Genomic DNA, 16,401 nt, shown 5'->3' with positions numbered 1-16,401 from the left:
AGAGCTAATATTTACAGATAGTGATCTGGCAAGGTTTAGAATATATAGTAAAATATATAAAATAGGTAAACATAGGCCAATTTAAAATTAAAAATTAAAAAATTGTAAAAGTTAAAATTGAATATTAAAATTACTAATTGAGTAAATATAAAAACTGCATGTAATGACGTGATGTCATCATGACCATATACAATAGGCATGTCACATGTCTTTGTCAAATAAAATGTGAGTGTGTACAGGGGTTTATGTGCATTGTTCATTACTTATTTAGCTGTTATTGTCCTTGTATCTCTAGTTGTGAAGAGCTGCAAGGTTGGTTCAACAGGAGGCGCTATATAAATCTTGAATTATTAATTTTATTATTATTTTTATTATTATTATTATTATTATTATTATTAATGTCTTTGTTCAATTCAATTTTAGAAGCACTGTGTATAAGGATTAGGGATTATGTGAATATATATATATACTTTGGTAAGGCCCTATAATAAATATTAATATTTGTTTATCACCCTATCTAGGCTTTTTTTTTTTAACTTTTTATTTTGCTAAATATCATACTTGGGTTGTTTTTTGGTGCATTAATCCTCAAAGTAAAACATGATTGAGATAATACAAACAATATCTACTAACTATTAAATAAAACAAATTATGATACATTTTTTTTTTTTCAAAAAAATATTTCTTTTTTTCCCGTATCATAGAAGACATGCGTACGAGGGTGGTAAACTAATAATTTTTTATTGGGCCTAATATTACTATTATTTTGATCATTTTTAGGATAGAGATTTATGAAAATATAAATTTGAAATTTTGGCCTATATATTGATATGAAAATTATTTATGTAGAATAAATAATCCCAAACTTAGTAGTAAACTACAAAAGTAGTTTATTATAATTATTTAATTTATTGATTTAGGACCCTTAATAAAACTTTTTATAGAATCTGGGATTGAATTTATGGAGAGGAAAGGGGTTCAATTTTCTTACAGTGTTTGCGGACTAGACCTTAAATAAAATTCAAATTTTCTTTATGCAGCTTCAATAGCTGAAAGTTTATTGTACACTTTATTTTATTTGGAAGGCAAGCATCTTAACCACCAAGTTATTCAAATCCATTCTGCTATTCAACTTCACTCCAAATCATTATCAATGATTATCACTCATATTCATTATATAAAAAATATTCTTTACATTATATTCTTTAATTATAACCAGTGGAGGTGTTTTATCCATACGGAAGTTTGTGATTGATATGTCATGTGAGGTAGAGAGTTGATCTCTATGCTGTAACGTTATGTTACAATCATGAGGTTTTGTGATGGAGTGCTAAAGTAATATTAAAGGGAAGAGACTATTCGTATGGTACCGTGTAAATAAGAAATTATTCCCACAGTACCCGTGCAAATTTGCATGGCAAATTAATAATGTGCTATGCTTACGGTGCACTAGTAGATAGTTTTTAAATCTAGTATTATTAATAATTATTATTTTTAACAACAAATGACAAAAATACCTACAAAAAACAATAACTTAATTAACAAGATATAAAAATAAATGAATAGAATATTAGGAATGAAATAGATAAATAAATATGAAATGGAAAAAATGAAATAGTTTTTAAAATGAACAAAATTGAACCTAGGGTAATTTGGCCATCAGAAATCATACTGACTGCTGGGCTACTCGGTTTTGATCGACGATTGAATGAAACAAGGCTTTATCGGCGCTTTTTTCAACCTGCATCATCACATCTTTCCAATTGTGTAGGTCTACCGTGTGAATAAGATCTTATTCGCACAATACAAATCAATCATTTTAATTCGATAATGAAAACCAATTCCTGAATTCACCTTGTACATTCTCATAAAGTTTATATATAAAGAGTAGTTTATTACCATTTGAATAGAAAGTTAACTAGAAAAGAAGAGTTTATTTAAAATGATCAAAAGAATGTACTTAATTCTTTCACATGGCCTGTTTTTCATTTAACATGGTGTCAATCTTCTGGCTATACCTCTGTTAATGCAATTTCATCACTCAAGGAATTGTAACTAAATTGAATTAAATTTTATTCGTCATCACTTAAAAAAAAGCATTACAAACATCAAATGTAAGAAACATCAAGTTACCAAATTATTTTTTTATTGTGTAGCGTTTTATTCAACAATGAATACTTTGTCATTCGACACAAATTAGTGTGAAAAGAAAAGAGCTAAAAACAAACAACTTACAAGGCACAAACTGCTGGTCATCCCTGTATGTTGGTGTTTTTTTTTTTGTTTTTTTTTAATTATCCATTTATTTATGTTCCAGTGGGATTTTCTTTTTTTACCAAATTATATTGAGGTAGATAAAAAGGCTCGAAGTCAGAAGTTAAAAATTGCAGTAAAAATAGTCATTTGTGGAAATGTAAACATTTTATTTATTTATTTTTGTATACACCCTTCAAACAGAATGATGGCAATGCCCAGATACCCCCATTAAAGTCTAAGATGACTTATTTTCAGTGGGGTCTAAAAAAACATTATCTAATAGTCAATATAAAAAAGATAATGAATAAAAAATGAAATGCTGATAGTTCACATACAAATATAAGCAAAGTAATTATAATGTTAATATTTGATTTGTATTAGCATCTTTCTTGATTACAAATCTTGAGTACAAATCATAGTCAATTCTATTTGTCATAAATCATTAAAATGCAATGAGGATTTATATATACATTAATTACTATGAATTGAAGTATTGAATCCCAACATAATAGCATGTCTATAATAATCATTATACTTTATATTAAGGATAAAAATGCTTTTATAGTAATACCATTTATTCATATTGGCAATAAAACATTAATATAAATATCAAACCATCAAACCAACATCTAGTATTATTAAAGTGACCTTTGTAAAATGAGGCAGTATTAACAAAGAGGCAATAATAACAAAGATTGATATAAAAAGTAGGAATATTACTTATAATGATTAATATTTTCTTTTCTGTAATCAAATATTAATAATTTGTTTATAACATAATGTCAAATAACTAGGAGAGAATTATTAAATAATTATTTACAGTAAACTGAGGAGTTTGAAAAGATGATAATGACAGATACTTAATTATCTTTTCTATCAAACTAAGGAATCAAGGAGATGGTAATGACAGATACATTATGACAAGGAGATTAAACTATTATAAACTTATTCAGATTCTCTATGAATGTTTGTTTTTTTTTAATGAATATTTAAATTTTATTTCAGATTATAATCCAACTGGTAAACTGGTGAACCTTGAAAATGAACAGACGGCAGAAGAAAACATCAAGGCTAAAAAGGAACATGGTACATGTATATTCATATGTATTAAAGAGCTCCCTCAAACTCACATCTTCTTCACATGTAAACTATATACGAACAAACATGCAATAGTAATTTATAGCCTAGGCCAAGCTTATGGATATTACTTTTCAACAAGGATGAAATGAATGGTGAAGGCTCAAAATGATTTATGACATAAACTTATGAACGAGTCTTGTGAACTGAGGTTATTTTCTTAACAACCAATTGTGATTCTATACAAATTTTACATTTAGAGGGGAGGGGGAAAAAGCTGAACAACTGGGGGATCTGGCATTTTCTCCCCCTGCTGGTGCCACAAGTGTTTCTAACACCTTTTTTTAAGGGGCTAAAAAGAAAGTTTTTGCTCATATATCTCCTCTTGTATCTCTGAACTAATGTTGTCTTTATAAAAACAAGCTTTTTGGTTGTTTGATTGATTGATTGATTGATTTATTTATTTTCCACATAATGAACAAAAAAAAAACATATACATGATTAAATATATTCAAAAAAATCTATGTGGATGGAGACCACAATAAGTTTTTAAAAAAAACTTTAAGACGTGGCCACCATTAAAATAAAATAAAATATACAGAAACTAAAAACATTAACAAATAGTAATAAATGAACACTTATGTGTCAATATTTATCAAGGGGACACTTATGGTACATTGACACAGCACAGCATTAAATTAATTTATGAAATGAGTTAGATTTGGACATGGAGCCCCATGTAATTATTTCGAAGATATAATAAAAGACGATTAATTAATGTTCATGAGATATAAGTTTTGGTTGATAAATTGAAGGTTAAAGTGATCGTTGACAATAATTTATTGTAAGATAGATATTAAAATGCTTGGGGTAGATAGCTATCACATTTTTTAGGCAGCAATCAACAAGATATGAATCATTGATAATATTAAAACCAGTTTCAAACTTATTGAAAAATGATAAATCTTTTGCAGATGTTTTCGATGTACACAACAACCTGGATGTGGACACCTCAGCCGGCATGCATGTCGCATCATCAGTCCCAAGCAAAAAAGATGACAGAATAAAGAATCAAGTTTTCATTATAACAAACGAGAGGTGAGTAAGATTGATGGACGAAGGCAATTTGAAATCATGTGTCAATTTGGTGCTCAAAGGCTTGTTGATGAACGTATGTTTTCCACTGCTTTTTCCACTGTGCATCCAATTATGTACAGTAGTCCTGAATTACGTATTGGTATTTTATTTTGAGTAATTGAAAAACATTAAATTTTAAGATATTTCACACCAAAAAATTCAGAAAGAAGAAAGAAACCTCAAAAATTTCAATTAAAATTTTGAAAAGTTCATTTAAAAGGATCAAATATGTTATTATCTTCTAACCAGAAACAGACTGAAAGAACATTATTTTTCACTGGTTTACAGATATTTACTACAGATTTCCTTAAATTGATTAACAACCTACAGTATTTAAGGGTCTGTGCAATAGAATACAGGAGGTCGTCAACTGATGGGGATTTTTTTTATTTAGATTTTTAATAGTAAGTTAACTTTATTTAAGAATACAAATTAAGAAACTTAAATACAGTTTTTTTTTTTCATTTTTTAAAGCTTTTTATAGGCAGTCAGTATATATCTTTATTGTTTGCAAATGCTATCAACAGCTACTATCCTCTGTATAACAACGATACAACATAATATAAATTAAAAATCCTATTGGGGACTTGATGGAACATGAGAACATGAGTGGATAAAAATACCATTAACAAATTTTATAGCTATCAGAAAATATTTATTCACAAGGTCAAGGCTATATTGAAGAAGAAATTTAAGTACTGAAGGTAAATTTCTTAATAGCTATTCTCAGCTACATATTGGTTTAAAAAAAATAATACATTGTTATACATCTAACTATACCATATGGCTTATTTTTGTTGTATTATTATAATTAGGATTATTGATTGTTGTTATTGATATTGTTGTTCTGTTTTGTTATGTTATTGTTATTAATATGATTAATTTATTATTACCATTATTAGTTTTGTATTGGTTTAAAAACAATAATACTAAACAATTGTTACATTTACATCTATCTAACTATTTAATATGGCTTATTTTTGTGTTATAATTAAGATTATTTATTGTTGTTATTGCTCTTATGTTTTGTTATGTTATTGTTATGAATAATTTATTATTATTATATTTTTATATACTGTATCTTTAACATTGTTTTTAAATATGCTTGGTTTGATACATGAAAGTTGAATACAATCATTCAAAAATAATAAATTCAACATGATTAGCAATTGACATGTCAATCTTAAAAGTCAAAGCATGTGCTGAACAACTTAATTGAAAAGAGTAATTTGCAGTGAAAAGATTACTTGTTTCGTAAGCTGATTCGATTCTGTAACCATTTAATACTTCACAAATGTGTTTTCAATCATTATGAGATTAGCTCTAAAATAACACTGAGAATTAGAAAGGTAAGTATCAGTGACTGTTCCAGGAATTCAAAAAAAAGGGGGGCCCAGGGAGGGATTTTCACAGATGGGGAGTCTAGACCACCTCAGCCCCAACCATGGTGGGGCTGAGGAAGAAAATATATGATTATGGCACCTCTAGATGGCCAGAAGTGGCACTCACAGACTTAAATTGGACTATTTGTTTTTCTCCATTTAAAAAATACTTTAAGGAGGCACGTGTAACCCCTTTGAATCCGCCAGTGGTATCAGTAATCCTAGCAATTTTAATGGTCCAAAACTGATTTTCCATTGTGATACAATTCTGGTCAGATCTTAAACATAAATGGCGCCCTCTTTTGAGAATTCTTCTAATTATATGCACAGCTCTGCATTCAGCTTGAGCATCATAATGCCGCGATCATTAATCTGTCTTTATTATTTAACCGGATACGGTCTCGCATAGTGAAGATGAATTATAATAGTTTTACAAACCAAATACAATATCAGTTGAAGCGACATGAATATTAAATCGTATGTAGCTTATCTTTATATGGAAATTTAAATATTAATTACATACTATTAATCCATCCATGAATTCCCTTATTAATTATGCATTATTTTTACTACAGTGAAATGCCTATAATCACATGTAAATGTTAAACTTAATCCGGAGCGTTTTTACACTTACATCAGTGGACGTTATGTGGAGATAGATAAATCACATAATCTGTGCAGAATATTTTTGTGCATATATAACCTCCCTTTTGAAATTGCTTCTCCAAGTTTCTTAAGTAATGTATAAATACAATTATACACGGAGATAACACAAATGTTAGGAATTTAAGAAAATATCCCTGTTGCAGTAATGGCATCAGTGGTGTATTTGCAAGCAGTGGTTAAACATCTAAAGGAGGCGAACAAATAGACAAAAAGCTTTCATCGTAATTGTCTGAAACACGATACTTGGTCTACCATTTCTCTTTATTATAAAACGTTAATAATGTTTACAAAGAACAGAGACTCCAATCCTTTTGTAATACAGTTAGAAAATCTTGTATGTACACTGGTAGTAGATTTTGTAAGAAGCATGTGAGAGGATGCTGGTCCAGAATACTTGCAAAAGATGTTGCCAAAAAATATAAAAACAGACCTTATAACGTCCACTATATTTGATGTGTGGATGAGTTCATGCTTCAACGCCCAAGTATCATACCAATTTTGTGTTAATTATAATGAATTTAAGTAACATTTTCCAATTTTCATGTATGTATATCATAATTGAAATAAGTTCAAAACAATAATTTAGTAAAAGTCTTTTTGACATGAATAAAGCCTGACTATAAAATTTACAAAAAAAGTATATGATTATATTTTTCATTTCGTTTGGTTATTTTTTGTGCATGTTGTTCGTTATAGCTTAGGACAGCAGGATGGGGAAATGGTTGTCGAGCAGCTCCGTGACATGTTGCAACTACCAGAGGATGCATTTATAAACACACGGTAAGTAAATTAAATTACTTTTACAAGTGTGTTGAAATTAATGCTGGATAACCAGATATTTCTATAGCAGGTGAGAATGCTGTATTCAGGATAGACAATTTATTTATAGATTGAAATTTCTATGTTAATTGTCTTTTAGTCCTCCAAACAAATTAACACATAGATTTCTTATTTTGTTTCTACAAACTAAAAAAAAAATAAAAAATCATTTGACATCATTTCTAAAATGCAACCTTTAACCTCCGGTTGATTGAGTGATATCTGTATGATTTACTTGTAACCTCTCCGTTTAAATATTCTAAAACATTGGTGGTGAATGAGAATTCTATTTCATTGGTTAACGAGATAGCACACATTTACGTTAGCGTGGGGTTTTAGTAATGACTGGAAAGAGCCGGATTCTGTTAGCGGCTCTGCATTAGGTCAGGGGCATTGCGGATGATGGATTACATTTACGACCTCCGATTGTTTCATTGTTGAAAACATCTCTGAATGGCTGCCTTTGGAGTTTTATATATGCAGTTGCTTGTCATGCATGCTGCTTCTGAAGATTATTTCGTTAGTGCAATTGCTTAACATGTAGGCCTAGATAGCATGTCACAATCCTTATTCCATGGCCATATATTATTATTATTATTATATTATATCATGTGAAGCTCAAACCACACTATCAAATTATGTGACAAATTTGTGTGATGTGTCCATATTTGGCATGATGAGGTCATATTATACCCAAATATATATATATTTTTTAACTATTAAGACCAAGCTAATGACTTGCTTTTTCCATCAAGTTTTTCATTAATATAACATATCCATATTCTGTTTTTACACAGTACATTGAGAGCTTGCTTATATCCTATATAAGAATGATCTATTATTATTATTATTTTTATTATTATTATTATTATTATTATTATTATTATAGTGTAGACAGAGCTTAATTAATATTAATATATTGCGCAGATTCACAATGAAGTTTCCGAAAATTATATGTTTAAGTGCTGGGGTGGTAATTATATAATGCGTGGTACCAATTTCAACAATCAACAACACTGGTAGCAGAAGGATATGTGGGTTCTGATTGAGTATAACATGTAGACTTAAGACCATGGTCTATAGTCAAGTTGGTTTGAAATAAAAATATATATATGTACAGCGGCGGATCCAGAAATGTTTCTGATGGGGGGGAGGCACAATATGAAGTCCACGCCGACCTCTGCCCCACCATGGTTGGTGTAAATAATCGTGCTCTCCTTTCTGCCACTGCTGGTTCGCCACTGAACTCATGGATGCACTCCCTTTCCCCGCTTTTCCTCTCTTTAACTCAAATTGTCTCTCTTTCGGCTTGACCGACGGGGGGCGGGGGGGATGTATATATATTTAAAAAAACCAAATTTAAAAGAGAAATATGAATTATGTTGATTTGTTCATACTGAATACTGTATTCATTCCCTTCTAACATCTCTGGAAATTGAGCCTCTAGCAGGTTACCCAGTAAATAATTAAAACCTGTTGATCCACCTGATACTAGGGTGCCCTGGGCTTCTAGAGCCTACTATGTTTCCTTCCTGTAAGGACTTTTTTCAAGGCTCTTTAGATATCTTGCTATCTAGATTTGTGACCAGCTATCGTAGGCAAATTTAGTTGATGTTGGATCCCTTAAAACATCCAGGTTAATGTTAATATTTGCTCAACATTTTTTCAAAAGTCTTCATTTTTATTTGTATTAGTCCTAATAAAAGAAATTATTAGTTTATCACCCCCGCGCGCATGTCTTCTATGGTACTAAATAAAAAAAATTAGTTTGGAGAGAAATAAATTCCCTTTAATACGAATTAAGAGTAGCAGAATCTCCTTGCCATACAAATTACAGCTCCCACTGGCGTCTCAGTCGAGAAATACAGGTAGCTGAATTTTTTCTCGCAAATCTGACTAGGAAACCATACCGAAATTTCATGTTCCACTACTGAATCTGAGTTGTGCTTCGCACACGTCGCTGAGGGCGGTATTCCGGGAACCCTGCGTCTAGCTATGTGACCAGCTAACGTAGGCAAATTTAGTTGATGTTGGATTCCTTAAAACATCCAGGTTAATGTTGTTTGCTCAACATTTTTTTCAAAAGTCTTAATTTTTTTTTTAAATCAGTGTATTATTCACTAATTTGTAATCATCTGAAGTAGGAGATTGATTTGTACTGTTTGACAGGCCCCTTCCTCTGTCTAGGTTTGAATGATCTTTTTTAATATAACATTAGCCTAATTCTTTGCATCCAGAAAAGTGTGAATGCCTAGAGGTTAAGTTAATGTCACAAACAACTCCAAAATCTCTCCCTTCATCCAAAACCAGCGTGCTGTCGCTAAATTTTAAACTGAGTAATTAGCATAGAATGTGACAGTATTGTATACTGTAGTAGAGAGAAGCCGTAATACAACTTTTACTCTTAACTTTGTCAATAGTAAGTCAGTTCCATTAATTGACTATCATTTAGAAGCCTATGATTTGGAGAATATATTAAAAAGTCAATTTTCTTGTTTGATCTCTGATGCTGATTTTGGCATATTTAAATGCTTAAAAGCCCCATTTATTTATTAGAAATACTTTTTAATTTCTCTGTTTCTAGTTATAATTAAAGAAGTATTGTTCCATAAACAATACCCACAAAATATAAAAAACTATTTTTGAAATGAACTTGCTCATTTTGAAATAACATAAAAATTATCAAGTTGAACATAGAAGTAAGTGGATTTAAATAAATATTTACCCATGACTTTACAGCAAAAAAATGATAGAAACACATCTAGTCACTGAAGTGTTTTTATTAATTTTTTTCCAGTATAAATCAGGGCACATTTTTAAAACTTAATAACTTCTATGCTTAAACTTAAAGGTTACTGCAAATATTTTTTTATGATGTTTGTCATTTTCAGGGGAAAATACAGTACATCTTTACGTATTTGTACACTTTTTAATAATCTTTCATTGCCTTTGAAGAATCCCAAAAATAATAAATATTGATAAAAAAAAAATATTTTATTACTTTTTATCTCATCTGTCGTATAATTATACTCATGGTTATCTTGATGTCTGCATACTTTTAAATAATCATATGAGAGTTTCATAATTGCACTCTAAAAATTGATATCAGGTAATACATATTTGACCCTTGACCTCTGTATCTGCATTACTCTCAATATTGCTGCCCTTTTTAACTTATCAATAATGTGTAAGCTGACATCGCACAAACATAACATCACAATTGAAAAACACTGTTAAACACGGTCAGCCAATATCCTGTTATAAATTTATTAAAATTTTCCAAATTAGTATATTGTATTCACAGGAATTGATTAACAATATCATATTCTATATGTATTTTTATCCATCTGTTTTTTGGTTTTTTTTTATTCAAAAAAGTTAAATAATAACACATTTTCCACAACATACAGATTATATTAACATATTCAATCAAAATTTTACCTAACCATATGCAACAGTGTTTTTAAAAAAATATTATGAATATGCATGTAATATTTATACATGAATAAATTTTATTTAATATCTGCTAAGTTAACCTTCCGTGTGCATGAACAATAATTACTGAAAGTATTATTCTGTGATATGATAAGGATAACAATTATAATGACCATGACAGTGGCAGTGTGAAGTGAATCTTTCTGCTAAGCCCAGTTCATTGTTGCTATAGGGTCCTACAAACGACAGCTGGGGCAGATGCAGGTGGGGTGCAGATGGTGTCATGCCCCCCCCCCCACCATTATATTAAGAAAAATAATTGTTGTATTGTATTAATTTTGATATATTATTTTTGTCACAAACAACTGAGCACAAAATACCCTTTTTTTCCCCTGTTTTAAATGGCCACTTTACAAACTTTGATTTGTTATCAGGCTTGTAGTAGGAGCATAGTTTTAGCTGGTGTATGTCAAGAAATTGCTCTAAATAGAGTTCTTTTGGAATTTCAGATTGGTTTTCTAGAATTTGATGATTATTCAACAAAATATTGTAGGAAATTCTAAAAATTATTTATCTTACACACTACTATTTTGTGAGATATCCTTAAATGACCATAGGCCTAAAAATCACATTTGACATTTCCTGCATCGTTATTGCAAAAGAACACTCCTGTTAGGGGATAAAACGTCTGAATACATTAGAGTGGATAGGGAATTAACGAGTCAAAAGCATCGGCATATATGATAGCACACTGTCACAAGTACAGGATTTCATCTGAAGTGGTCACCCGTAGCAACGGCTTGTATGCTTTGTTTAGCGTATGCAGGAGCACCGTATCTTCATTGCGGCCACTTTTAGGGTTCATTAATCATTGAAATCATATGTGCAATAATGCAGCCTCTAGCTATGTAAACAATGCTTGATATATACCACTTAAAGCTATTCTTCCTCCATGTTCTGCTGTACGTCTACCTTTTAAAATTTATTCAAAGCAGTTTGAATTTCAGTCTATATAATGATAAAGCAGAGCCTATTATCAAATCTTGGATATTTCTCTGTTATGTCTAATTTCACTCAATTAATATTTAACATAAAAACATGAATATTATTCATTAAAATTACATTATTAAAAAAATTACAAGAGGCAAGTAAAGTGAAGAAAACAAATAAAAATCAAACATTAGTTAAAATATTCAGAAAGAAACAAGTGGAGAAAATAAATAAATACAAAAACAAACAAAGAAACACAAAAATAGTAAAACAATTACAAGAAAAAAGACCTTGAAAAGAAGAAGAAAGGCAAAGAACATAAAAAATGGAAGACATATTTCTGGATATTAAACAAAGTAAGAAAAGAACAAGTTTATGAAACGTTAAGAAAACATCAAAAACATTTAAAAAAAACCAAAAAATAGGTAACATTCAGCGGCATAGCTAGGTGAGAACAGGCCCCTGTGCAAGGTTATATTGCCTGGCCCTTTGATGTGAACCATCAACCGAGGGTCGTACGCCTGAGTTATGGCTAGAAGGATAGAGATAGGGGAATCCTGAAAGCTACAACGTTTTAAGCTTTTACGAGCCGTATTTTGAAAGAATGAAAATTGTGTATATTAATTCACGCTTTCAGAAAATTCATCGTGAGAAATGCTTCTTATATTTTTACCCCCTACCCCTATGAAGTCTCAGCTAAACTAATAAAAACAATTGGTGGCACTTAAAATTAAACAATTAATATGAACACAGTAATCAATAATTACTCCTCTAAAAACCTAATATTTTACTGAATATTGATAATGGTTTTTTTTTAATTTCTGAACTGGTTCTATTAAATGTGTAATACCACTATACAACAAGGCCTAAGGTGCTAATCAAGGAGCTATAATAGGAGGAGGATTTGGAATGTAGTGTCTCCAGTGGGCAGCTCATAGGGAAGCTGCTGCCTTATTTGATACAGAAATATTTTATTTGTCAATGTATACCATACCATAGGTTTCAATTGAAATTTAGTTCATTACTGCATATACAATCCAAAATATAACATTACAAGATATAGTAGATAATTAGTTATACATTATATTTAATTATTTCTTTGATAATGATTTTAGTGATGCAAATCACTATTTGAGGAAATAAATCAACATCAAAAAAATAAAAATAAAATAACAGTAAGTTTAATATACATATATAAAATTACATTAAAACAGTTAAAATATTAAATCAATGGAACATTTAAAAACAATGTGTGTTATAACCTTTTAAATAAAGCATATATATATATATATATATATATATATATATATATATATACTTTTAAATAAACAATAACAAAAATATAATTTCAAGTAAAATTCAAGTGACAATGAATATTTTTTATCAGGTTTTTTAAAGCAGTTGAAAACTTTAATATAGTTATCAATATCTTAATGGAATTAGGTTATTTATACAAAAAGAATGGTATAAACTAAAATAATATAAGTACAATTTACAGTCCATTTTGACCTAAATATAGATTACTATCTGAAAAGAATTGTTGCACATATGAGCTCTTTGTAAATAAAGGAACATTCAAACACAGATTTAAAAAACAATGTTTTCGTTTTTTAATGAAGAGCCAACATTGTTTGGATGTCATTGAAAATTACACATGTTAGATGTTTTGTTCTTCGTTCAGATTTCTAGCAAATATTGACTTGCTTTTCTGGATGTAATTAAACTTGATTTACATATCAAAATCGTTTGTTTGAATTGCAAGAAAGCTATACCCCCATATGCTGTTTCTCATTCCTTTACCGACAATTTTGATGTATCATGTTTCAGATATTTTCAAGTCATGAAATGTTTAGTGTAAAAATGTTTATGTTAAACCATATATAATGCTAACTTGACTTTACATTAAAAAAAATTATCCCCTACGATTGAAATTAGCATTATTTGATTTTTTTATTGCTATTGTCTTGAAATTTGTGTTTATGTGATGAATAATTATGATATGATGTCATGTTTGTTTGGGGAATTCAAATTTTCTCTGGGTTTTAACTTTCATCTGCAGAGTAAATAAAACTAGTGTTGCACAATACTATCCCATCAGTAACATCTGTTACAGGTAGGAGGGAAGAGTTGTGTACACATTGTCTTCAATGATTTTTATCGTTTCTTAACCGACTGATGAACCGACAACCATCACTGGTTTGTAGACATGTTTTTAAAAATATCTTTGTTTCTAGCAATTTTTAGAGCATTTTTTATTTCTCTGTAGATTATTCAAAAGTTTTAGATAAAGATTGAATCTTAGATGGTTCTATATTCTGTATTTTTTTATCTACACTTTTATTTTCTAGAAATTTAGTTAATGAACTAACAAATTAATTGAATGAACAAGTGAATGAATGGTTGAAGTAAATTAAAGAATAATTAAATTGATGGATGAATAGGGATTGAATGACTAAATGAATGAATAAATGAGAGAATGAATAAGAAAGTTAATATAGTCAATTAGTAAATAGATTAATAACTTACCGTAATTAAATGGATGAACGAGTGAAAGGTCAGGTAAAATAATAGTTGAATAATTAAAGGATATTTTCTTTGAGAGCCGCCTCCTTATGAGCCAGAGTAATTTCTTTACTTTCGATATCCCTGATCTGAATTATAATTATTTGATTTTGTACAATCTTTTCTGTATGTTTATTTTTTTTTTCTTGGTATATCAGGTCTAATGTTACCATCAATATTAATTTGAGGCAGCAACAATATTTATTAATGTATATGCCATGAAATGCTTGCACATATGGCTTAAACATAGCGTTGGCTATTTCACAACCCGTCAGCAGTTCAAGCTGTGTTAACTAAGCATGGGCGCCCGAGAATGGCCAGTGTGTGGTTTGAAACCCCTTTGACAACGAGGTTTAGAACCTGAATGGAAATCTCTGCTCCAAACCGTCTTTGATGTTTGAATGAATAATGAAGTGAATTGAGGGAATTGATGAATGAGTTAATTTGTAAAGAAAGGAAATGAATGAATAAAGTAAATTAATATAAAGTTAATAACTTGGGTGTATAAATACTTGTGTTAATAAGTCAGCAAAATTAATGAATGTATATTTAAGTAGATATTTGAATATTTTATTTTAAATGTATAAGTATACTGATTGAATAAATAAATGAATGATTAAACGAATGATTGAAAATGAATTTTAATAGTCGGGATAAATTTGCTTTAAAGGCAATAATACAAATGTTATTAAGGAATTACGTCCTAATACATGTACTTCTACTGATACGGCAATTGGATCAAGTGTAGTAAATTTCATGTTCTACAAACACAATTCCTTAGGCCTGTTTATTTCCTGAATAAATTGTTAAAATCTAAGATGAAGAACTTGCTTATGATTCATGATAGTAATCCATTAAAGAAGACCTAGATATTTGTAAATTTTGATTATGGTAGTTCTATTTAAAGGGATTTACTATGATTGCATTGCAGCAAGTTAATGATAACAGTCTGTGTACTATGGTTATTTCTTTCTTATGGTCTTATACTAATCTTTATTATTGATTGTATTCTTTAATTTATGATTGTTCTATAGTTTTTATTTTGTTTTGCATATGGATGCCCCTTTACCTAGATATTCATATTATTTGGTGTGGATGGGGGAATGGAGGGGGTGCCCATACAGCGGCAGGTTAGTTCCATTAAAAATTAGATAAAATACTAAAATATATATTTAGTTCCGCATTCACATTTTCTGCATCCCCCAGTTCTGCATACCCCCTCCCCCCAGGATGAAACCCCTGATTTACATTCTTGATTGCATAGCTGTTAATGATGGAAAACCAAAGCACTAATACTACATGGAATTTCTTTCTTGTGGTTTTCTAATAATTTTTATTGTTTATTATTTAATATAAAAAAAAAAACATCATGTTATACAATACAAATAAAAGTAAAACTCTGAATGTCTGCAGTAATATTTACAGTTCTTTGGAAGAACCTGTCCTCTCTTTTAACCCACTCTTCACTATGCTTTTTCAGTCCAGTTTGAAGATGCTAGTATATTTCATTCTCATACTATACTACGGTATACACAACAGGGTTTTCCCCATGTTGGTATTGTTTCCCATATTGCTCTTCCTTGCTATGTCATTGAAAATTATTTGATCATTGTTATTATTATTGTTATCATTATCAATAGTTATTATTAAATTACATGATAATAAATTTGGTATGGAGAAGCATCTCAACTGGTAATAATTAAATATGGTAATAAGTATTTGAGAAAAATCTGTCCCCATTGTGATTTAAAGTCAAGAATTGCATTCAAATCTGGAAAGAGGACATATGTTTTTCTCAAATATTTAATATCATGTTTGATTATTAATATTGTTTAGGCCAATAATTCTAATTTACCTAAACACATTAGAGATTCTACCTACCTGCTTTTATGTTTTCATGATGAAAGCTTTAAACCTTTTAATAATATAGCTTCATCAATTACCTGCTGATATTAGAAATTATCAGTGCACTCTTGGTGATGTTAATGGGTTTTACAGTATATTAAACCCCATTCCATTTAGTTTACCAACTGCTTTTATAGTCTCCTCACGTTGAGAGCTTGTTCACTCATGTAGG

General features: G+C 29.6%; 1 protein-coding gene across 1 annotated transcript in view; it reads left to right on the top strand.

Annotated features, from left to right (window-relative positions):
• LOC117112702 overlaps positions 1-16,401 on the top strand; it is an 82,628-nt gene that overhangs the window by 40,640 nt on the left and 25,587 nt on the right. Inside the window, exons 6-8 of the mRNA XM_033255842.1 lie at positions 3,262-3,342; positions 4,308-4,431; positions 7,215-7,298. Coding sequence (XP_033111733.1) covers positions 3,262-3,342; positions 4,308-4,431; positions 7,215-7,298 — 289 coding nt within the window. The remainder of the gene's footprint in view (positions 1-3,261; positions 3,343-4,307; positions 4,432-7,214; positions 7,299-16,401) is intronic.

The sequence above is a fragment of the Anneissia japonica genome, unplaced genomic scaffold (genome assembly GCF_011630105.1).
Source record: "Anneissia japonica isolate Jap-2015-1 unplaced genomic scaffold, ASM1163010v1 scaffold432_len584295_cov189, whole genome shotgun sequence".
In the NCBI taxonomy this organism is placed as follows: Eukaryota; Metazoa; Echinodermata; class Crinoidea; order Comatulida; family Comatulidae; genus Anneissia; species Anneissia japonica.
Note: the sequence above shows the minus strand (reverse complement) of the source record. Positions and strands in the feature narration are given on the sequence as shown.